We start from the raw sequence: 22,993 nt of genomic DNA, 5'->3' as shown, positions 1-22,993 counted from the left end.
GGGGTGAGGCCTAGGGAGAATTCTGAGGGTTAGGCATAGAGGCCTGATAGGCCACATTTAACTCCATGACCGGAGGTTCCCCACCCTTGTTTTAAGTAAGCAAACTGTCTCACAGTTCCAGAAGTACAAGCTTTTTAAAACCTTACCATGCCATAAACCTTTATCAACAAGTCTAGGAAGTCCAAATCTAGAAAACAGTCCTGGAACGATTATGCTTTGTGGCCTTAAGATTTGGATGGATAATATTCACCAATGTATAAATTGCCACACTTCGTTCTCTATATATGCTACCATGTATTGGCCTTATGCACATTGTGATTTGTTGGCACCTCCTCGTGGCAGAGAAGCCTCATAACAGCTTTGTTTAAACCACCCATGCTACTTGGAAATGTTTGCCTGTGGTCTCAAACAAGAGCAGAGGTTGCCTGCATGACCTTCTAAAGAAATCAAGAAAAGGCCTGGGACAGCCCATGCCGTGTCTTTTGCTGACACCCTACATGCATTCCATATCTGAGAGGTTCTTTTATATCAGAACAGCACAGCAGGTTTGGATAGGAGTTGTGCACTGTTGACACAGGAAGCTGCCTTCCATCAAGTCAAGCCTGTGGTCCATTGAGCTCAGTATTTCCTATGCTGACTGGCAGCAGCTCCCCAGCATTTCTGACAAGCATTAACTATGTTTGCACCTAAAAACATTTTTGTAGTTAAGGCTGGAGAAAGGGAAGCTCACGGCTGAGAGGAGAGAGGCTGGGAGGTAGCATGCATGGTTGGAAGAAGCTTTTAACCACAACTGTTTTTAGAACATGTTAACTCTTTTAGAATGTTCTTGCTTTTTTATTGTGCATCTGTTTGCTACTCTGGAGAGGAAGGGGGACATAAATATGATAAATGATTCCCACGATCCCTTTGTTGGCGCCTGGAAGGAGGCATCAGGTGCTTTTACACGAGGGTTTATACAGCCAGTGCTCTTTCACTTTCCACAGAACCTGTTTTTCCTTTACAGTGGTGCCCCACAAGACGAATGCCTCGGAAGACGGAAAACCCGCTAGACGAAAGGGTTTTCCGTTTTTGAGCTGCTTCGCAAGACGATTTTCCCTATGGGCTTGCTTCGCAAGACGAAAACGTCTTGCAAGTGTTCCGATTTTTTCCTGCTCCCCCCCTTTTTCTAAGCCGCTAATAGCCTTTTAGCTGCTAAGCCGCTAAGCCTTTAATAGCCGCTAAGCCTTTAATAGCCGCTAAACCGCTAATAGGGCTAATCCACTAAGCCGCTAATAGGGTTGCTTCGCAAGACGAAAAAACCGCTAGACGAAGAGACTCGCAGAACGGATTATTTTCGTCTTGCGAGGCACCACTGTATCTCAAATCCTATAATCCAAGGGTGGGGAACCTCTGGTCCTCCTTATGCTCTTGGGCTACAATTCCCATAGCCCACAATCACTTGCAATGCTATCTGGGGTTGATGGGAGTTAAGAGTTTAACAACATCTGGATGGCTACAGGTTTCTCACCCCTGCTGTAACTCCTGCCAATACTACAAATGCACAGATTTTGTTTTTACCTTCAAAGAAAGGCAAAACGTTACCACTGTGTGGTTTCACAATTTGCCATTTGTGTAAAAATGACAGAGTACTTAACATACAAACTTAATGTGGTCGCAGACCAGCATGAAATACAAACATGCAAATAAAATAAAACACGTAAGATTTAAAGAAGAGAGGGATAAAAGAAAATAGTTAAAAGTGGTTATAACTCACATAAACTTAAAGCAGATACAAACAAAAGACAATCGGTTAAAAGCAACTATAAGGGAAGGAATGTGAAGCAGCACAGGACTTGCATTATGGGCCTTCAGTTTAGGCCTGGTTTGTGACACAAACAATCCTTTGACATACCATATTTTTTCGTGTACAAGACAATGCTTTTTGCTAAAAAAAAAAAGGCAAAAAATGGGTGTCGTCTTATACACGGATAGTGAATGCAGAGTGGGGATTTGCGATTAATGGCAGCAGCAAGCAGGAGGTTGGCAGGGGCGATTGGTGGTTGCAGTAAGGCCTGCTGGCAATTGGCTGCGGCTGCGGCAATTGGGCAGGCGATTGGCTGCTGTGGCGAGGTGGGCAGGCGATTGGTGGCTGTGGCAGTGGGCGGGTGGGTTGTTGGTGGCGGCAAGCGGGCAGACAACTGGCAGCTGCGGTGAGGTGTGCGATAAGCAGTGGCTGTGGCAAGCAACTGGCAGTGGCGGGCAGGTGGGTGAGCAATTGGTGGAAGTGACCTCCCCCAGCCCCCCAAAAAGCTAAACAACTAAATTTCTTAATTTTGGGTTTAAAAAAATTGGGGTCATCTTATACATGGAAAAATACAGTATGTCCATCATGGCAGTGCAAAATCTAGCAACTGAGAATGTGACATCTGGGTTTTCATACTGGAATAGTGTTGTCGTTTAGTCGTGTCCGACTCTTTGTGACCCCATGGACCAGAGCACGCCAGGCACTCCTGTCTTCCACTGCCTCCCGCAGTTTGGTCAGACTCATGCTGGTAGCTTCGAAGACACTATCAACCATCTCGTCCTCTGTCTTCCCCTTCTCCTTGTGCCCTCCATCTTTCCCAACATCAGGGTCTTTTCCAGGGAGTCTTCTCTTCTCATGAGGTGGCCAAAGTATTGGAGCCTCAGCTTCAGGATCTGTCCTTCCAGTGAGGACTCAGGGCTGATTTCCTTAAGAATGGAGAGGTTTAATCTTCTTGCAGTCTATGGGACTCTCAAGAGTCTCCTCCAGCACCATAATTCAAAAGCATCAATTCTTCGGCGATCAGCCTTCTTTATGGTCCAGCTCTCACTTCCATACATCACTACTGGGAAAACCATAGCTTTAACTATACGGACCTTTGTTGGCAAGGTGATGTCTCTGCTTTTTAAGATGCTGTAATAGGGTTAAGATACTGGAATAGTAGGGAGATACAAAGTCGTTCTGTACATCCTGGGAGTTTGTATAGTACAGGCAGGATGAACCTAGCTGGTATGTCTATATAATATTAGCAGTAAAACTTAACATGCTTGTTATCACATCAAACTTTTGTTGCACTATTGTACTGAGATTTTAAAATTGGCAGATTCAAGCCAGGAAGAGGCAATGATGGGGAGGGGCACATTCCTGGCAAGGTAGTGGTAGAGGTGCAGGCAGGCAATGGAAGATATAGGGTGATGTAGATAGAGCCACGGTCTTTAGCTACATTGCTGCCCACATCATCCAAGTCTCTTCCAAAAAAGGAGAAATGACAGCATTATAGCAATCTCTGCATGCAAGGAATGTAGAGCACTCTAGCTGGAAGCCAAAACATTTGATTACAAATGGCCAAGAGATTATGTGGGAGGTCAATGTCGGAACGGTTTAGGAGCAATATCATCCAAATTCTCTATGAAACTTGAGTGAGCAAATCATGTCAACTACAGAAGAAAAATGACCAGCATGGAAGCACCCAGGATTATGTAGTGGAAGAATAGGGGTTCAATAGATCATCTGGTAAATTTCATTTGTTCTAGAATAGGGCAAGGAGGAACAAATTTCAAAGCCAGAAGAAAAACACACTTGGATTGAATAGGACATTTCAGTGACAATAAAGGACAGCCCCATACAGGATGGGAGACTGCTTAGCGATGACCTCTTCACTAGCAGTTTTCGAAATAAAGTCTGGATAGACTATCACAGTTAATTCTGCTAGATGATCCATAGGTTCCTTCCATTCTGAAACAAAGTGATTTGAGAAACATATACAGAGCACACGGATACATCAACAAATTGCCATTAGGTGTGGAGAACTACTAGTCACGGAACTACTAGTAAAACGTAATTTTCAACATAAAAATGTGGTCCATGGAAATTTCAAATATGAACAGCCCAGGCAGTTCAAAACTTATAGGGGCTATTGGTGAGCTATAGGGAATTAAGAACTCAAAGCAATACCACATGCAGTTAAAGCCTCAAAGCCTAATACAGATCAACCTGCTGCTCCTGTCTGAACCAAAGCTGCTACAGATTTATGTTCAATCATGGTCACACATATATCCAGTTTATCTAAAATGTTTCAACAGAGAAGCTAATATTACTTAGCTTTATAAACGAAGAAAAAATACACACTTAGAGAAGTTTCATTACTCCACATTACTGTTGTGGGGGGAAAGACCCACTCAGCATTCTTTGCCTAATCGATCAATCCTGGCAATGAATGCTGGGTGGGTATTTTCCCCACAACATTACCAAGCACCAAGTTCAACTGAGTTCCAGAAGGAGCTTCTTTCTGTCTTCCCACTTTCACAAAACAACACATAAGAAAGAAGAGTCTTACCTTTGAGGCTTGCGAATGTCCCAGAGTCCTACACCTTCCTTTGAGTTGGCAGTGGCGAGTAACCTGGGCTCCACTGGATTGAACATCACACTGTGAAAGGCTGATGGATAATTAGCCAAGCAGAAGGGCTCTGTTAACAAAACAAGATAAGATCAATTTACTTTTAAAGGCACAAGACCTCTTGTACAATGGTGACGGCTGGCTAAACTTTTTCTTAATGGGACATTTGTCAACCCTTTCAAGAATTTATTTAGTTTAGGTAGTCAGGTTTTATGCATCTTTCCCTAGCATTAAACAGAATTCCCACACACTAATTGGTAATTTGTGGCTCAGAAATGTACAGTGCTAGTGTACTGATGAAGTAGTATCTACTACAGAAACCATTTTTTACTAAGTGGGAGATCTTGGAACTCCAACAGAGTGGGAAATGTTTTGATTTAGATTTGTGTCTTATTGAAAGAGTTTTAAATAAATTACTTTAGTATAATCCATAAACATTGCATTTACTAGCACACAAAACATTGTGGTAGTCCACAAGGGAACTTCTCATAAGTTCTTGACATTCCATCTAATTAAAACTAGATTATGGCATTAAAAGTAATGTGACACAAACCATTTCAATAGAGTAGAGGTTTTTCAACTGTTTTATTTCATGAGTTTAATATGCTACAACAAGCAAGTGTAGCTGCCCCATCAACATCTTAAGGCTGGAATTACTTGTCCAAGTTGCTGAGAGAACTCTGAATCGCAAATATTTTTGCCAAATCCATACACTTTCCTTGTTATTCAGTTTTCCAGCATTCCCGCCATTCTACCAAAAGCTTGTTTGTAATAAAATCCTTAATGTCTAGCATTTCTAAATATGGGTCAAGATCTAGGATTCAATGAACAATTGCTTCCTTATTTGACCCGTTTATTTTAATTCCCTAAATCATCACAGACAGACCTCACTCAGATGACAAAAAAAATTTCCTCATTGCACAAATCCATTCACCACTGAAGACACCCATATTTAAAATTGCGAATTATCAGACACTGTGGCTGCAATCCTATCCACACTCAACTGGGAATGTGATCCACTGAACATAATTGGTCTCACTTCTAAGTAAATATGCTTAGGATTGTGTCAAGAGTCAGATAAAATTATTGCCTCTTTGAGTTGTAAATCCCATACCCGACGAGCAGACATTACAGTAACCCAAAGCTTTAGCATTATTAAAGAGCCAGAGGGAGCCTTTAGCTCAAATACTTCCCCTTTTCTTTCAATGTGACTGATGTTGCAAAATATAGTTAACAAAACATAGTATGTGACCTCAGATGACACAAGAAGTTGTAGCTAAGCAAAAGTAGTTAGGCAAAAAAGAAAGAAGGTGGAAACTTCTGAACTACTCATGCTTGTGCTGAAGGAAGTCAGGAGCTGGGAGAGCATGTGGACTCTAAGCTTCGCTGCAGCTTAGTCACTGGCTGAAACAGGTGGGAGTTGGGAGTCCAACAAGCTCCAGAGGGACACAGAATAGCCACACCTAGTCTACAGAAATCTTCAAACCTCAAGGATCCACAGATCCATCTTTATATTACAGGCAACTCCCAATTTATGTGTTGGTTACGTTCCAAGGCACCACGCGTTTAAGTGAAATCGTGTATATTTGAAACATCATAGAAAAAGCTAGCGAACACCCTGTTCCACCCCTGCCCCGTTCTGTGGCGTTTTCAGGTCACTTCCAGGTTTGGCACAATGTGCATACATCAGACGCATCTAAAATGGTCACTGCCTGTGTTTACAGGGACCTATGATGGAGATCTTCAAATATCTAAGAGCTGTCATGTGGAAGATGGATCAGACTTGTGTTCTGCTTTGCCAAAGGGCAAGATTAGAACCAATGGGTAGAAATTGCAGGGAAGCAGATTTTGGTTAGAAGGATGAGAAACTTCCTAATGAACAAGAGCTATTAGACAGTGATCAAGCTAAGCTGCCTCAGGAGGCAGCTCCCTTTCTACTCTACAACAAAAGCAACTCTGTTATGCAGAAATATATTCAAGGGCCATCTACTCCCCTACTCTCTTTTCACTAGTCCCTAAATCACTCACAGTTGAAGGCATTTTGTACCCATATGTATGGTATCCTAATAGCAGCTTCCAAGAACATCGTAGAAAAGATCTTATTTAGTTGAACTTTCAACTAAAGGAGGAAATTCAAGAATTCACACATGGCTTCTACACAAACCCTGTCCAAAACCTAACCCAGCGAGTTAAATTCAACAGAGTCCTCTGCAGATCAATAGGCAAGTTTCCAGTTTACAAAGCACCGGGAGCGATTGTAAATGCTCAGCAAATCATTCTGAAAATCAGTGCATGAAAAGACTTAAAAGCAGAGGTATAACCCGGGCAGACACAGTTCATCCTTGGGCCTATGCCCAATGAACCAGCCCATACAATACTAAAGTAATCGTTGGAAGCCGTCCTCTAGGTGACCCAACTAGCAGAGATGGCGCTTCTTGGTTGTGATTATCTTCCTTTGCTTTTCCTGGAGAGGCTTTAACATGTCATTAACATTTTATTCAGGTTTTCAAAAATCTTACAATTAACAACAGTCCTCCCTTCATTCCCTCCCAATCCAATAAGATTAGTCCCCCCCCCAAACACAAAATTCAGTGCACTTATATTCCTAGGATTATGATGATTATTTTTTGGCCCAAGGTACAGATGTTTCATTTTCCCAGGCTTTTTAAATCTCCACTGATACTGGCTTAGAGTACAAATGGACCTGCTCTTTTATTCTTGTGGGAGTTTCATTTCATTTCATTGGTTTTTATTAGTGTCAGCTGCCCTAGAAATACTTGTAAAATCAAATAAGACTCCACCACAACAGGGATAAAGCAATCCATTTCACCCTTTAACACACTCTAGAGATGTGAAGTTTCTAGAAATCTCAAAGCCACGGGGCAGGGGTGGAAAGAGGACCTTTCCCCTTCAAGAACACAGAATAAATTCCAGGATGATTTAAATATATGCAATACTAACTTTTGTATTAAACCTTCACTTGTTTTACTGCTTTAACATGGAATGCATCATTTTAACTTTGCATATAAAATTGCACTATTTAACGTATTTTTTTAAATTTACAGAGCAATCCTATGCATGTTTAGTCAGAAGTATAGTGGTACTTACTCCCAGGTAGGCACACATAGGCTTGAAGCCTCAAAAGTATAAATGGCTTAGTTATGTAGCAAGGTGTCTGCAAGGTGGGAAGGGTCATGCCAAAAGGACAGCATATGCCTCATTCTTCCTTCAGGTATCTCCATATGCCTCATTCTTCCTTCAGGTATCTCCAAATGAGATCAAAGATCACCAGAAGGTGGCAAGCAGCAACTCACAAGCAACTAAGGTTCTAGGTGTTCCCCTCATGAAGATATGAAGATGACAACACCTCCTAGGTGTGGAAATGCATCCTGAATTTGCATATTGTCTGTGTCTGCAGCGTATATTAGAATGATCACTCTCGAAGAAGTTAAATCAGTAATGATACACTGGGCAAGAGATTTTTGTTATAATATACAGTTTTCTTCATGGGAAAAGTTATGGAAAGAGGATTTGAAGTTTTCAGCCTGCTGTTCGCTGAAAGAAAATTATATGAAAATGATGTACCGTTGGTATTTGACACCTAGTAAAATTGCATAAATGTTTAGAACCAGTTCAAATGTGTGCTGGAAGTGTAAAAGGAAAGAAGGTACATTTTATCACATGTGGTGGTCATGTGGGGTAGTAAAAGCTTTCTGGGAAAGGATATATAATGAGCTGAAAAAAATGTTTAAGGTAACTTTTGTTTTAAAAAAACCAGAGGCTTTTTTGTTAGGCATTTTAAGTGTGGAACTACCAAAAGAAAATAAAAGACTGTTTATGTATGCAACAACAACAGCAGGATGCTTCTTGTCCAGAGATGGAAAGAAGAAGTACCGACCAGAGAAGAGTGGCAGGCCAAGCTGATGGAATATGTAGAAATGGCTAGACTGACGGGAAAGATCAGAAATCAGGAAGACCAAGTATTCTTAAAAGACTGGAATAACCTTGTAACATATTTGAGAGACCATTGTAAACAGCTGAAATTAATAGCAGGAATACAATGACACTTTTAAAGCAACATGGATTGTGGATACTATGATTATATAATAGATTAAAGTAAAGCATTTCATTATTTATAAAAAAAGTAAACATTTCAAAATAGTCCCCCCAACATTCCCAAAATGTTCATTTTTTTTCTGTTGGAAAGTTTAAACAATGTCCTCAGAAAAGTGGGGAGGGAGGCTAGAAAGGTAGTCTTTCTCCCTCTCCCTGTTTTTTTCTGGACTTTCACATCTCAGGACGAATTCCCTCCAATGAGAGAGCTCACCACCATTCACACTCAAACATAGCCCTCACCTCCCTGCGAAGACTCTCTGATATCCCAAATGAGAACTCTGCCGTCATCAGATGAGCTTGCAAAAACGTTATCATTCACGGGACTCACAGAGAGCCCATACACTGCATCTTCATGGGCAAATACATCCAAGGTTTCACCGCTGAAAAAGACACAGACACCTGTTTTTCGTCTTTCTCATTTAAGGCTAGGCAGGACAGTCTGCCAGGTAGCACTGAAAAATGTTACTTGAAAATATGTAAAGTCCATTATCCTGTATGAGTAGCAGTAGGTAGAAAATATAACAGTAGAGATTTGGAGATTGAACAGTGCAATCCTATACATGTCCACTAACATTGTCCCATTGTTCCAAGTAATTGAGGGAAGGATTGTTCCTACCCCTGCAATTGTATGCACACTTAGTTGGAAGTAAGCCCCATTGAAATAAGCCCAACCTATCGTGCATAGAACTGGGCTTTAAGTTAGCAGGAAATATCAACACACATGGGGCCTGGTATGCAAAGTGAATCTTTTTGGTCCCATATACCTGGCAGAACTTATTTCCCCACACCATCCATAAAAATCACTAGTTCTTTAAACTCAGATTTTTAAAAACTGCTTGTGAATCTGCCCCAAGGGTAGGGAGGGTTAAATATAAAAAAGGAAAGAAAGAAAGCACATACATTAGGATCTCTCCAGATCAGGGTCTTTGGCTATTTTACATTATTTGGGAAGGCTGCAGCTCTAAACCCTTACCTGGAAATAAGCCCCATTGAATTCAACAGGACTTACTTCTGAGTAGACGTGGTTAAGATTCTGTTGTATAACTTAACAAACAAGCCTAATGGCTCTGATGCAGTTTTTCCATAGTATGTTATCTAGTAACCATATCAAGGGGAAAGACAAGAGGAGGAAGGTAAAATATCAGGAGGAGAAAGCAGTAAATAGAAGACAAACAAGAATGGGTGTTCGCATAGGCTTTCAGCCAACATGGTCAGGATTAGCCAACATTGTGCCCTCCAGATGCAGCTCAACTGCCAACTCTCATTAGCCTCAGCAAGCACGGCCAATGGTTAGTGATGGCGGGAAATGGACTACAGCAACATCTGGAGGTCACAATGTTGGCAACCCCTGTATTAGTGAAAATGTCATACAACAACCGGTTAGCATTTAGGAAACACACACACACACACAGACACACACACACACACACACACACACACACACACACACCCCCCAAGAGTGTTCAGGCATTGTGGGAAACGCATTTACCTGTCAACGTCATGGAGCAACACTTGTTCATCATTACCTAGATGAAGAAACAGAATTTTATAGCATATTAGTAATGAAAATTGAGAAACAATGTGCTTGCAGTTTTCATTTTGGAATAAAAAAAGATGAAGCAAAAGAGATGAGCCTGCTACTTTTTTCTCATGGCAAGACAAGGCGTCCAGGGTAAAATTCCTCCCAATTCCCTGCTTGCTTGACTTGGACATACCCAGTAGCAGAAATGAGAAGACATTTGTCCAGGAGAAGAAGTGCAGGGAGGAAGTGCTTGCTCACAGTGGTAGACCTGAGGAGGTCTCAGATTTCAGTGGCGCCCTGTGCAACACCAAATGTCAGCGCTTCCCCACCTCTTGCACTCCATTCTAAAGCATAGTGGCAGCACCCTCCACCCCAGTGCTCATTCTTCTGACCTCTTCAATACCACCCTCTGCCTGGTTCCAGGGTTAGGTGCTAGTTCCCACTGAGTGGGGGAAAGTGGCTGGGAAATAAGAAGCTCAAGCATTCCCCCAGCCTACTTACCCTCCTGGTCCTGCCAATGCCATCACATTACATGCTAGAGGAAAACACAGGATCAGGACTCCTGTTTGCTGCTCAACATTGGTGTTGCCTGTCTCTGAATCAACAGCCTAACTGAAGGCTGACTAGCCTATGGCATGCCAGCCATATCCAGTCCCACCACCAAGGTTTTTGTGACTGCCCCCAAGACTACTCCTTTTTTTTTTAACAACTTTTTATCGTTTTTAAAACATTACTGACAGCTCCTGCAGATCCCCAGCATCAAAACCTTCTGTGTGACCTTCCAAGCCCCCTACCACAGTTCTTCTCACACCCAGTTTGACACTCTGGGAATACCCACTCTGACATGCAGCAGCTCCTAAAGGATTGATGATCATGGGTCATTTCAGCCCCAAACAGGTTAAGCTATCCCAGCCTAGCTGAAGTCACATGATTTTTATTTTTTAATCCAGCCCAAGCATACGCTAGTTGCCTTTCCTTACCACATGCCCCTCTTGCATATTAAGAATGTGATATAGCCCATCCACACAGAATGGATTTAGAGGATAGGACAATCTTGCTGAGCAGAAGAACTTGTTCTTCATCCTTCATCCTCCATCCTATTTGTTCATGCACTCTTCAGTGCCAACCTGTTATGGAGAACTGCACCAGGGGTGGATGGTCGGTGGAGAAGTGTCCTGCTGATGTTCTCCTCCTTTTAAAATATGGCAGCATATTATACTCCAAGTCACAGGCAGCATCCAGCAGAGTCTCTGAGACTCCCACAGCCACTGCCCAAATAGCAATTCACAGGCTGCCTGGGAGGAGGAACACCATTCTCCCTGATCCATAATATTATGCTCAGAAAAGGCAGCATTCTCTCTGCAGGGATTGTTGTTGGGATGCCAAGCCTACACAAGTGAAAGACCAAAAGTATACTGCAAAGAAAATAAATTCACAGAAAGGTCCTGAAACCCTAATTTTCCACTGAAGATGTTCCTCTTGAAGCTTTTCTTCCTTACCTCCAGAAAATACTCTGGTGTTGCCACTATTAAAAGCTAGGCAGAAGATGTTCGAATGATGTTCCCCTTTCAGCTGAACAGGCTTGACTCTGGAGTGAATGGCTTGTTCCATATGCCACAGTAGAACTCGACGGTCATCTCCACCTATGTGAGAGAGTGGAGAAAAACAGCACTATAAGCACCTGCACAATTTCTGCTGAAACCAGCATTTACAACATGAAATCCAAATTACGGAGCCTCTATTGCTGTGGCACTATGAACAGCCCCATTATTAGCAAAATCTCTTCACTGTTGCTCAGTGTTTCTCCAGAAAGAAGCTATCATATACTACAGTTGCATCATCTGTGATTAGAGACAAGAGTCAACATTACCATGTATTTTATTTATTGCATTTATATCCTTCCCTTCCTCCAAGGAGCTCACGATTAGCATGTATGGTCCCCCTCTCCAAGTTTTTGTCCACAACAGCCCTGCGATGCAGAATGTAACTGGCTAAAGTCACCCACTGAGATTCATGGTCATGTAGGGACTTGAAGTCCAGCTTCCCCGTTCCAAGTCTAACCACCACATCATACTAGGAAACACTTTTCAAACATGCACCATGATTAAGTGAAAAGTTTTTAAGGTAAATTACCTCCCAAAACAATTAAATCATGGATATCTGCGATGTGCTCAATGGAAGAAACAAAAGCCTACAAAATCCTCTGACAACCTCAGGCTACAATTTGAGGAGACTTGAGAAAATTAAGGTTTTACTCCTGGGCTTGTACTTAATCTCCAATCTTGCCCTTTTAAGTAGACTTGTTATGAACTGAATATACTTGGATGTGTTTACATAGCTTGCCAGAATAATAAATCCAAGCAGCAAGTCCAAGGATATACTTGTGAGCACATCTCATCTATTTACAGGCATAATTGTAACTCCTAAAAGTGCTTCCAAAAATGCCCCCAAAGATGGAGTGTTTGGAAGTAAGCACTACAGGTCTATTTCAGCTTTTGGACATAGTTATAGCCCTAGTGTGTCAACAACTGTTTGCCACAGGTCTATCTACTTGCACAAGTGAAGTAATAGTATCACTCTATTCTGCCTTGGTCAGACCCCACCTGGAGTACTGTGTCCAGCTCTGGGCACCACAGTTTAAGAAGGATATTGACAAAGATGACAAAGGGTCTAGAAGCCAAGTCACCCCCATCGTTCAGCCCAGACACTGAGATCCAGCACCAAGGGCCTTCTGGCGGTTCCCACACTACAAGAAGTGAAGCTACAGGGAACCAGGCAGAGGGCCTTCCCAGTAGTGGTGCCCACCCTGTGGAATGCTCTTGAGGTTGCCCCAGCTACTCTGGGTGGCTTCCAGCATATATAAAAACATAGTAAAACATTAAAAAGCTTCCCTATATAGGGCTGCCTTCAGATGTTTCCTCAAGGGACTCTCCTTTATTGGAGGTTTTCAGAGAGATTAGATTACCATCTGTCAGGGATTCTTTACTTGTGATTCCTGCCTAGCAGGGGTTTGGGTTAGAGAACCCTTGGGATCCCTTCTAACTCTAAAATTCTATGATTCTAGGTTGGCCATGTGTCCTACTGTACAGAGGACAGCGTACTGAACTGTAAGTTACACGTATGACTGCTGGACAGAAGTCATGGGTGTGACCTTGGTGCACTGTTCTTCAAGGAATAGCTGTGTTGAAGAATTTGAGAGAGGCAGAGAGACTGGTGACCAAGGCCGTTTGGGTGCCTTACCAGAGCCTAAACAGACTGAAAACGGTCCATATAATCCAGGGGTCGGCAAAAATTTTTAGCCGGTCCACTGTCCCTCAGACCTAGTGGTGGGCTGGAGAAGGGGCATCGGGGGAGGGGGAGCTGGAAGAAGAGGTGTGGGGGGCAAGTAGTCCTCCTCCCCACCCCCAACCCCAGCCGCTGCGCTTACCTTCCCAGGGGCTGCCACCACCGCTGCTGCTGCTGCTTCTTGTGGGTAGACAGAGCGAGCTTGTCCGCTCCGCTCTCTGGCCCACAGGAGCACCAGGGCATCAGTGGCGAGGGAATGTGGGTGGCACGAAAGGGCTGGCTCCGGAGAGGGGCTGCTTAAAATGGCGCTCAGACAGCCCCCTTCCTCCTCTAGGCAGGGCGGGGAGAAGCCAGGAGGAGGGAGGGAGGAGGTGCTGCTGCGGTGTGTGGGGGGGGGGTGTGTGGATTGGCACTGGGGGGGGGGAACGTTGCAGCCCAAACAGAATCCCCACGCCAATCCACAAACAGTCCACAGGCCGGATCCTGAAGGCAATTGGGCCTGATCTGGCCCACAGACCTTAGTTTGCCAACCCCTGATACAATCTACTTCTTCCGAGCACTCTTATAGCTGAACTGCCATGATGATTAACAAGGGACAACTAACAACTGGGTGATGGTTGCTTAACACTTCTGGGTCCAGGGAGGTCCTCTTAAGGGGGCACCCCACTGCCTATCTAAGGGCCAGTGCTACCTCCTGCACCTGTACTGAGGCATTCACTACTCTCTGCACCCACTGAGGTAAACTCCTCTGGCTCACCTGTATAAAATGCACCTGAAGTATATTCCTCAGGAAAAATGTGAACAGTGCACATAGAAATCAAGGGAGATTTCAAGATTTTTAGGTAGAAATGATTGAGCATTAGTTTGTCTGCTCTACCTCCCACCCCACCCCCCCAAAAATCCCAAACACATCCCAGTTAGGATTAAGAATGCTCCGTGGACACAAAATGCTGACTTCCTGTTGCCGAGGGGGTTGGACAAGGGGTGAGGGGGAACGGAATGGAGTGGAGTGGCTGGACCTCTGAACAGAAGCAGCTCATGCTGCAACATTTCATTGTATGGTCCCACTTATAATTCTTATATTCTTCATGTGGAATTAGGCTGTCATTCCTTCTGTGACAGGGAGCTGCTCTAGGAAAGGAGTGATAATGTTTTCACACAGAGAAACAGTTCAGATACGAGGCTATTTGTACATCTTTCAAGATCAATATTGTTCCGAATTTCTCAGGAAGAACTGAGGACTTTTGTGGATTGATCTAGGAAAGGCAGATAGGAGAATGAATAAGAATGGTAGAACCTGGAGATAGTCCAAATTTGAGAGAGAGAGAGAATGGGAAGGGTGGGGAAATCAAGAGAGCAAGATAAGTGTTGCTGGGGTGGAAAGAGAAAACAACAACTGTTTGATGTGGTCAAACCAGCTGCAGATAATTCTAGCAGAAGAATTCTGGGTTCAATTAAGAAGGTAAATACTGGAATAGAAAAGACAAGTAAAAAGATAACAGTTAACATGAGAAGCTTAAGCACATTCTGTTCATTAAAATACGTTGCTACACTTTTCATTAAGAATTTGTCTATATCAAGTAAAGAACTAACCGATTTACACTCTAATAAAATTAATAGCTCCAAATAAATAAAATTCACTTTTGAATATTAGTACCATCTCCTTTTCATTTCTAAAGAATATAGACTGCTGCCAATTTACCAATGGTTGTCATATTTGACATGTTTCACAGAAGGAACAGTCTCCAGAGGATTACTTTACGGCAAATATTCTAAGGTGTGCTTTTAAGGATGCATTGAATCAAGCCCTAGAAGTAGTCTAACCCTTTTATTTCATTAAAGATAAAGGAAATCTATTCACTTTAGAAGAGCCTAGTAACAAGTTTGGGAATTGAGCAACTTTTCTGTCAAGTAGACAAAAGAGAGACACCATGTGAAATAATGGCTCATGCGTGACTAGGATGGAGGAGATTTAAGTTCAAATCCCTACTTGGCCATGAAACTTATTGGGGCAGTCAAATACACCCAGGCCAACCTACCTCACAGGCCAGTTAAGGAAGATAAAATGGGAAGAAGGAAAACTATGCTGGCAGAAGTGTGCCAAGGGTCCCTTAAGCCCTTGGCAAGAAGCTGTATTGGCACACACCCCCCCCCCAAAAAAAATCACTTTACTGCATAGAAAGCCTGTGTTTGATCTCACTGCAACAGTGGCATTGCGCCACCAAAAACATCATACACTCCATAGCCCGATAGGTGATTTTTGCACCCTGTTCTGCAGGGGCCAGTTTCATCAACCCCTAGATACACCTCCGCATGCTCGCCACTCTGAACTCCTTAGAGGAAAGGTGGATTCAAATGTAGTAGAACAGCAGCAGTCAACAGACATTAAACATCAAGGAAAAACAAAGTTACCAAAGGAGAGCAAGATGGCAGCTGGGGATCCAAAGGTAACTAAAGATACAGGCCAGGAAAAAGTAGGCTTTGAGGAGGTATTTAAGAAGGACAAAGCAGTATGCCAGGAGGGACAGAACACCCCCCAACATCCATGGGTGGGCAGCAGGAAAGAATGAGTGCAATGATTGGAGAGGGGAGGGCAAATTGGAGGTTTTTAGACAATTGGTAAGAGTTGAATAACGAAGGTCACGTGCAGGGATATCACCTGAACTAAGGCAGGAGATGGAGCAAGGCTACAGAAACCTCTGAAGTTAAAGGCTTTGTACTAGATATGCGAGAACCAGTACTGTATAGGGATCTCAAGTGAGTTGCCTCATGGTCCGACAACTGTGGAGGAGGACAAGGGTCCAGTACATTTACTAGCTGGGCAGTTCAGAGAGTGTCTGCAAGTGAAACATCCTGTCATATTTGTACAGGGGGCAAAGGCTATACCTGCCAACAGTCCTCTTCTATGCAACAAATATTCCAAGAACCATAGTCTTGTGCATCTGGTGTTTTCCTATATATTTTAACCTAATCATTCAAACTGTAGTCATACTCTTTTCAATGGAGAGCTCATTCTTTCCTTCGCTGCTATAGTGCTTAAGTTTCCAAAACCTTATAAGTCCACATTTTTTGGATACACTTCTAGAACAAGTGGTGAGTGTTTGAAGCCAAAACCCAATATTCGTTACAGTTCTGTACATAACATTCAGATATGCTCAAAAGTGTATAAATGCTGCTAGTATGTTTTAATATTGATACTGATAAATCATTGAGAAATAAATTAAATATTATTAAAATATTAAATAGCCTTATTTCTGCTGTAGAGCGGGGAAAGGGTTTGCAACCAAGGCTAGTTTTATGCACTCTCCTGTCCTAAAAAATCATAATCCCACAATCTATTCACCCTCTTCATTCACATACTGCATAGTACTCCATCCACCCCAGTTTTGGGAGCTGCAGCTGATGGAACCTGCAATTACCTAAATATGATTATTATGTATTACTTAGTTAATCACAAGAAAGCAGCCTTTGAATAATATTGAAAATAGGGCAGGAGTAGTTTAGGATGATTGCCTCTTATAGGTAGATTAGCTTGTGTTTAAAAGTTGGTGAACATTTTCCTACCAATAATCAGGGACTAAAAACAAGATTCTAAAGGGTTAATCATATTGCACATCAAACAGCAGCTTTCATCCACACACCAAGGCTGGTTTTTTTTTTAGTGGGGGCGGGGCGGGGATGTAGACAACTTCCAGAATGAAACAGCTGTTTCTTTAAATATAGATCACACATCTGAAGTAGTGAGGGCTCACTTGAAATCTCTATTAACATGTCTTCTAAACTTGGAGCTTCCACAATAATGATGGGCATTGAACTTGTTTATTTCTGAAAGCACTTTAGCTCTGGCATGTTAGTAGAATATGGAATATCCTGAGATGTAGTAAAGCAATAAAGATGTCATTTTCATCAAAACAATGAGTTTTGTGTTTTTCCACTTTAAAACCTCTCACACTTTACAAAAACTGTTCCTTCCTAGCACCCACACTGTGTCTTTTACCATATGCAAATTTAAGTCACTTGAAAGCTAGACAAAATGAAAATTAGCTAATTTTTTAATCTGTTCACCTTAGATTAAAGCCCTGTTAAATCAAATGGAACATAATTATTGCTAGAACAGTAATAGCAGAAATACCCTTCGATATTGAGAGAGATTACCTTCCAAGCAGAGGACTATAAAGGGCTAAGCTATGGACTCCGTAGACAGCCTGAGGCAAATAATTTGTGCTAGTTTCCATTTCATATCTGAGAAGTGGAAACAGTGACCCTATCACAGCATGTTATGAGTGCATTGAAATATATTTAGGAAAAGGTCCATAGTACAGAACACACTTTGCATGTAGAAGGTCCCAGGTTAATTTTTTGGATTCTCCAGGCAGGGCTGGAAAAGACTTTTGCTGGAAACCCAGGAAAACTGCTACCATTCAGCGTTGATGGCTCTGAGCAATATGGACCAATGGTCTGACTCACTGTAAGGCAGCTTCCTATATTTCCTTTATTATGCCACTATTCAGGATCTCAAAGCAATTGATAATATATACAAATACAACATTCAAAATCAGCAGTCATACACTAAAATAGATTATCCACTCATTATAATAGATGAATACTCCTCCCCTACCCACTACATAAGCACACTCCCTAAAAATACTCAGGCAGAATGCCCACAGGAGCTATAATTATATTAGCATTCAAGTACCTGGTCCAAAAAAGTATTGGTGCCAGGCAAGCCTTCCCGAGGAGAGCAGTTCACAAATGGGTGGGGGCATCCCTGAAAACACCCATGCTCTTGCTGCCGTCCTCCATACAAAGAGCCTCCGATGAAGATCTTAGGATCTGGGGAAGCTCATATAGGAAGAGGCCATCTGCAAGCTGTTGGGGTTCTGAGCTGTGTAAGGCTTTATAGGTTAAAACCAGTCCTTTGAACTGGGCTTGGAAACAAACTTGGAGCCAACGCAGCTAGGCCAGATCTGGTGTTTTATGTCCAGATCACTGGTTAACGTTCTGCAAAAGCTGCAGTTTCCAAACAACCTGCAAAGGCAGCCCAATTTATAAAAACAGTAATGTAACCTAGAGATTACAGGAGCATAGGCTACTGATGCCAGGCTATGCCCATCCAGATGAAGCCGAAGCTTATATAAGGCACTTGGAGCCAGAGAGGCTTCTTGTCCCTCCAAAATGATTATAGAATTTAAAAGTAAAATGCCAAAACCCTTCTTTGCGCTTATCTCAAATTAAAGGCAGTAAAAAGAGCAAGGTCCCCCTTTGCCTCAGTTTCCCTTTCTTCTTTTGAAGAAAGGGTTTGCTGTGTCAGAATTGCCTTCAGACTGCAGATGCAACAAGCCTTCAGAGTGGAAAAAGAGGGAAAGGGCTCCTTTAACATTGATTATTAGTTACCAATTAAACAGGCTTCAGCCACTGGGCCACTTTCCAGGCTGGGATAGGTTAAAGAGAGAAGGCACTCGAGTGGATGAAGCTGCCAAGTGTGAGATTATAAATGGTGTAGAGAACCATTTGGTGGTAGTTATTCCGGATTAAGCATCCTTGTGCATCTTGACTCTCCTATCCGTGGCCTACGTTTCCTCCTCGAGGAGAGTGAGATGCAGGCGAGGGCTGCCTCCCTTCGGCCACCTGTCAAGACACCCCCAGCCACGGCTGCGAGAGAGGGAAACCCCGACTCCGAAACACACACACGGGAGAGACACTTCGCAAGGGCTGCGATGTGCCACTCGCGTGTCGCCCTCCCCTCCCTGGATAGGCCATCGATTCCCAGGCCTGTCGCTATGAGGAGCTCAAGAAGAGCGAGGCCTGCAGCTCCCACTCAAGCCCCGGCCTGGAGTTAGCCATTTCCTCTCAGAGCGGGGAGCGGCGGCTAGAGCGGGGCAGGCGGGAGGAAGGAGACGGATCTGGCCCACCTCCCGGGGGTCTGCCCCTGGTGCCAGGCGCAGAAGGGGGGCGGCAGGCCGAAGGGGTGATTATTCCCTGGGCCCCGTCCTGAAGGGGCGCCTCCCTACGCCCCCCCCACCCGGGCGCAGCTCTCGCGTCAACTCCGAGGCTCCCCGACACCTGACAGCAGATCCCCCTCCCCATAAGGAAGCCCCCCCAAACACACTCTTCCCCAGTTACAATTATAACCGGGGGGGGGGTAAGAAACGAGTGTCTGCACCACCCCTTTCCAGAAAGGCGCTGCGCAAAATAAAATCACCCCGCAGTTTTAAAATAAACAAGTGCCCCCCCCGCAGTGCTGCCCCCTCCCTGAATTAGCCAGCTGCCTTCAAAACCACACACGCCCCATTAAGTGGGGTGGGGGGACAACGGATCCTTCCGGATCCGGCCACAAAAACCGACCCCGGTCTCCATTTGGGATATGTTGCGTCTCTCGTTATTTACTTTTGTCATTTGCCCCTGGGATTCCTTCGGGTCTTTATCCATTTTGTTCCCAATCACCCCCGACACTAGGAGGACTGGGCAGTCAGTTATTAATATACATCGGTTTTTATCTCTCTCTTAAAAAAAACACTATCAAGCCTCGCAGAGTAGCCGACACTTTCTGATCCGGAAGACGAAACTTCCACTCCCACAAACCAGACCGCCACCATAAACAGGACTTGGGGTGGGGAACAAAAACAACCCCCCCAAAAAACCTGTCAACCATTTTAGATCTCTATTTGGGAAACATCGGGGGTGTTTGTGTGTATAGGAGAGAAAATACGCCTCTCAACGCCGCTATGGTCGCTTCCGATGCGGGCTCGGGGATGCGGGCGGGGTGGGGGGTGGGGGAGAGAAAAGAAGAAGAAAATAAAAATTGGGGAGGGAGGGGGGAGGGGTTGCATTACCTGAGACCAGCCACTGGCCTCCATTGTTGGAGAATTCAATGGCATTGACACAGCCGAAGTGGCCCAGGAGATCCTTCTTGTAGAGGTTTCTACAGCCTCGCAGGCGTCTCCTCTGAAAGTCCTGGGTGAGCAGGGGGTCTCCCTGCAAGCCCCTCTGGGACAAGAAGCCCACCACTGACCTCATGTTGCCCCCCAGATCAGCTCGCCTTCTCATGCTGCTGCTGCTGATCCCCCACCACCCCCTCGCTTGCTCGGCTGGCTCACTCCCTCTGCCTTCTCCCCGCCTCCCCCCCTTCTTCTTGTTATGGTTATGATGATTTTTCTTTAGCCAGCCATAGCAGGGGAGAGGTGTTAGACACTCCGTTGCTTCCTGATCCCCTTTAAACTCCTCCCCTGCCTCGCAGCGGCGGCGGTAGCAGCTGATCCACAGCTGCAGCCCCTTTCCTAATGCGATTCCTCGGCCGGCTGCTGCCCTGGACTGAACGTTGATCGGGGTGTCAATGGCTTTGGAGGTTTGGACTGTGGCTCTTGTCTCACTTGCCCCCGATCCCAGGCGGAGCCCCCAAACCCCCGCTTTTTAAATAAAGAGAAGATATTTACGCTGCCTAACTTCTTATTATCAGTCTCCTTCCCCTCCCCACAAGAAGAATCTGCGGAAGTACATCCCTCTCCCGCTAGGGATCAACGTGTTATTGGATCCACTTTTATTTTAAGGGGCTGCAACAGCGGGAAGGCGCTAGATCGCGCTTGGGTGGGGCCAGAGGAGGGAGAAGGAGATGGGGGCGACGACGACGACGGTGAACCTGGAACTGCCGATGCACCTCCCTCGGGCCCTTCCTCATAATAATTTAAAGCAACACTTAATTATGAAGTTGGACAGACGTAATAAGAGGCAGCCAGGTTCAAACTCCCTGCTGGAGTTTGATCTCTCTACCATCACCAAAGCCCACCCGAGGACTGAAATCGGAAATAAGATTGATTTGCTATGCCAACATTAGCCTCTTCTCCTTGAGCCTTATTAGAAATGAGGTGGAAGAAACTTTGGGGAAGGAGTGTGCTTCCCGGATTTTCTGGTTTCTTTCTAATCCATCTCTTGAGACAGTTGCTAGCATTTAATATATTCCCCGAAGATAAAATGGAAACATGATAAGTTTGTTTTGGATCACCAAAGGATCTTCTTAAAATCTCCAGTATTTCATCTGTTCAAAGGGCTTCTTAGAAATTGATTCAGACAAAGCAGATTCGAAGAGAAAGGGGTCAATGGGGAACACGTTTTGAAGGCATTAGCTAGAAAGAACAATAAATGAAGACAAGTTTTGACATAGGAACTAATCTAAAGTGTACATAACTCTTCTTTCTTAAGCAGTACATTCAAGGAATGCCACTGGTTTTGTAGAGCAGTGGATTTATTTATCAATTCAATTTTAGAGAAGATTAAAAATGGATTTCTGTAGAATGTGCCTTTTTAATTGTGAATTATGATAAAATTTTAAATATTTTTAGAGGGGTGACTGGGTTAGTGTATTGCAGCAAAAAAACAACATACGTGTAACAGAATCACACTACACGTATCAGATGAAGTGGACCCAAGTCCATAGAAGTTTATAACATAGTAAAAATTTAAAAGACTCATTTTGGATCAGATCAAAGACCATTCTAGTACTGTACAGCATCCTGTTCCTCCCACAAGGCAACAAGTAAGACATAACAATAGCGGTCTCCTGGCTGTGTTCTCCTGGCTGTGCAACTTCCATACCACCTCTGATGCTTGAAGGTACTATAGAACCATTATTATTATTATTATTTACCCAACTTTTATCCTTGACAGGGACTCCAGGTGGCATACAGATAAAATAAGAACAGTTAAACATTAATGGAATTAAATACACACACATATAGTAAAACATTAGAGATAATTACAATAGAAACACAATGCACCACTATATAGTGTAGCAAATTCCACAATTTAATTATTCACTGTGTGAAGAAGTACTGCCTTTTGCTTTTCCTAAATCTTCCACGATTCAGCTTCATTGGATGACCCTGTATTCTGTCTAGTATGATGAGAGGGGGACTTGTCTTTCTTCATACCATGTTCCCCCTAACTAACTCTTTTTTCTGCGCTAAAACCCATGTTGTAACCTTTCCTTATATGGAAGTTGAGCCGATTTGATCATTTTGCTTGCCCTTTTCTGAGTGTTTTGCACTCTGGAGGTGGCATCCAGAGTTATTCACAGTATTCCGTGTGTGACCACACCATAGATTTGTATTATGAAATAGGCAGCTTTGCTTTCAATTTCTTTCCTAATGATCCCTAACATGGAATTCACCTTTTCCACAACTGCCATACACTGGGCAGACATCTTTGTTGAGCTGCCCAATATGACCCCAAGGCCTAATTCTTGGTCACCCATTGCCAGCTCAGACCCTATTAGTATATGTGTGAAATTAAGACTTTTTGCCCCAGTTTGTATCAATTTACACTTGCTTACTTCAAATTACATTCCCCGTTTTAGTGTCCATACACCCAGTTTGGAGCTCCTTACAATCCATTTCTGTTTTAGCAATTCTGAAAAAATAATAATTGTGTCAGCAAACATGGCTATTTCACTGCTCCCCCTTCATTTGCGGTATTTGCCACAAAGCAGACTTGCAAAACTCAGCTGATGGAGGGGACAGCTCATCATGAATCCATTCCATTGTCATGGACAGATCACTGTTGAGATTTGGGCTGAATGCAGTTATAATAATCATCATAATTTATTATTTATATGCCTCCCATCTGACTGGGTTATCCAGCCACTCGGTGGCTTCCAACAAATTAAAACAAGATGACATCA

At 43.6% G+C, this 22,993-nt stretch overlaps 1 protein-coding gene across 3 annotated transcripts in view; it reads right to left on the bottom strand.

Annotated features, from left to right (window-relative positions):
* The window catches only part of DCAF5 (DDB1 and CUL4 associated factor 5), a 43,177-nt gene extending 22,390 nt beyond the window's left edge, over window positions 1–20,787 (bottom strand). The window contains exons 1-5 of one of the 3 annotated variants that reach the window (XM_081185967.1): window positions 20,154–20,787; window positions 11,535–11,678; window positions 10,003–10,039; window positions 8,754–8,893; window positions 4,338–4,467 (exon numbers count right to left, since the gene is read on the bottom strand). In XM_081185967.1, the coding sequence (XP_081042093.1) occupies window positions 4,338–4,467; window positions 8,754–8,893; window positions 10,003–10,039; window positions 11,535–11,678; window positions 20,154–20,367 (665 nt within the window). In that variant the 5' untranslated portion in view covers window positions 20,368–20,787. Of the gene's footprint in view, window positions 1–4,337; window positions 4,468–8,753; window positions 8,894–10,002; window positions 10,040–11,534; window positions 11,679–18,016; window positions 18,039–18,714; window positions 19,324–20,153 lie in introns of those variants that run through there. The other 2 variants (XM_081185969.1, XM_081185968.1) reach the window with 2 other exon arrangements.
* Window positions 20,788–22,993: the final 2,206 nt, after the last annotated feature.

This window comes from Podarcis bocagei, assembly GCF_964188305.1.
Source record: "Podarcis bocagei genome assembly, chromosome: 1".
In the NCBI taxonomy this organism is placed as follows: Eukaryota; Metazoa; Chordata; class Lepidosauria; order Squamata; family Lacertidae; genus Podarcis; species Podarcis bocagei.
This window is presented reverse-complemented; position numbering and strand designations above follow the sequence as displayed.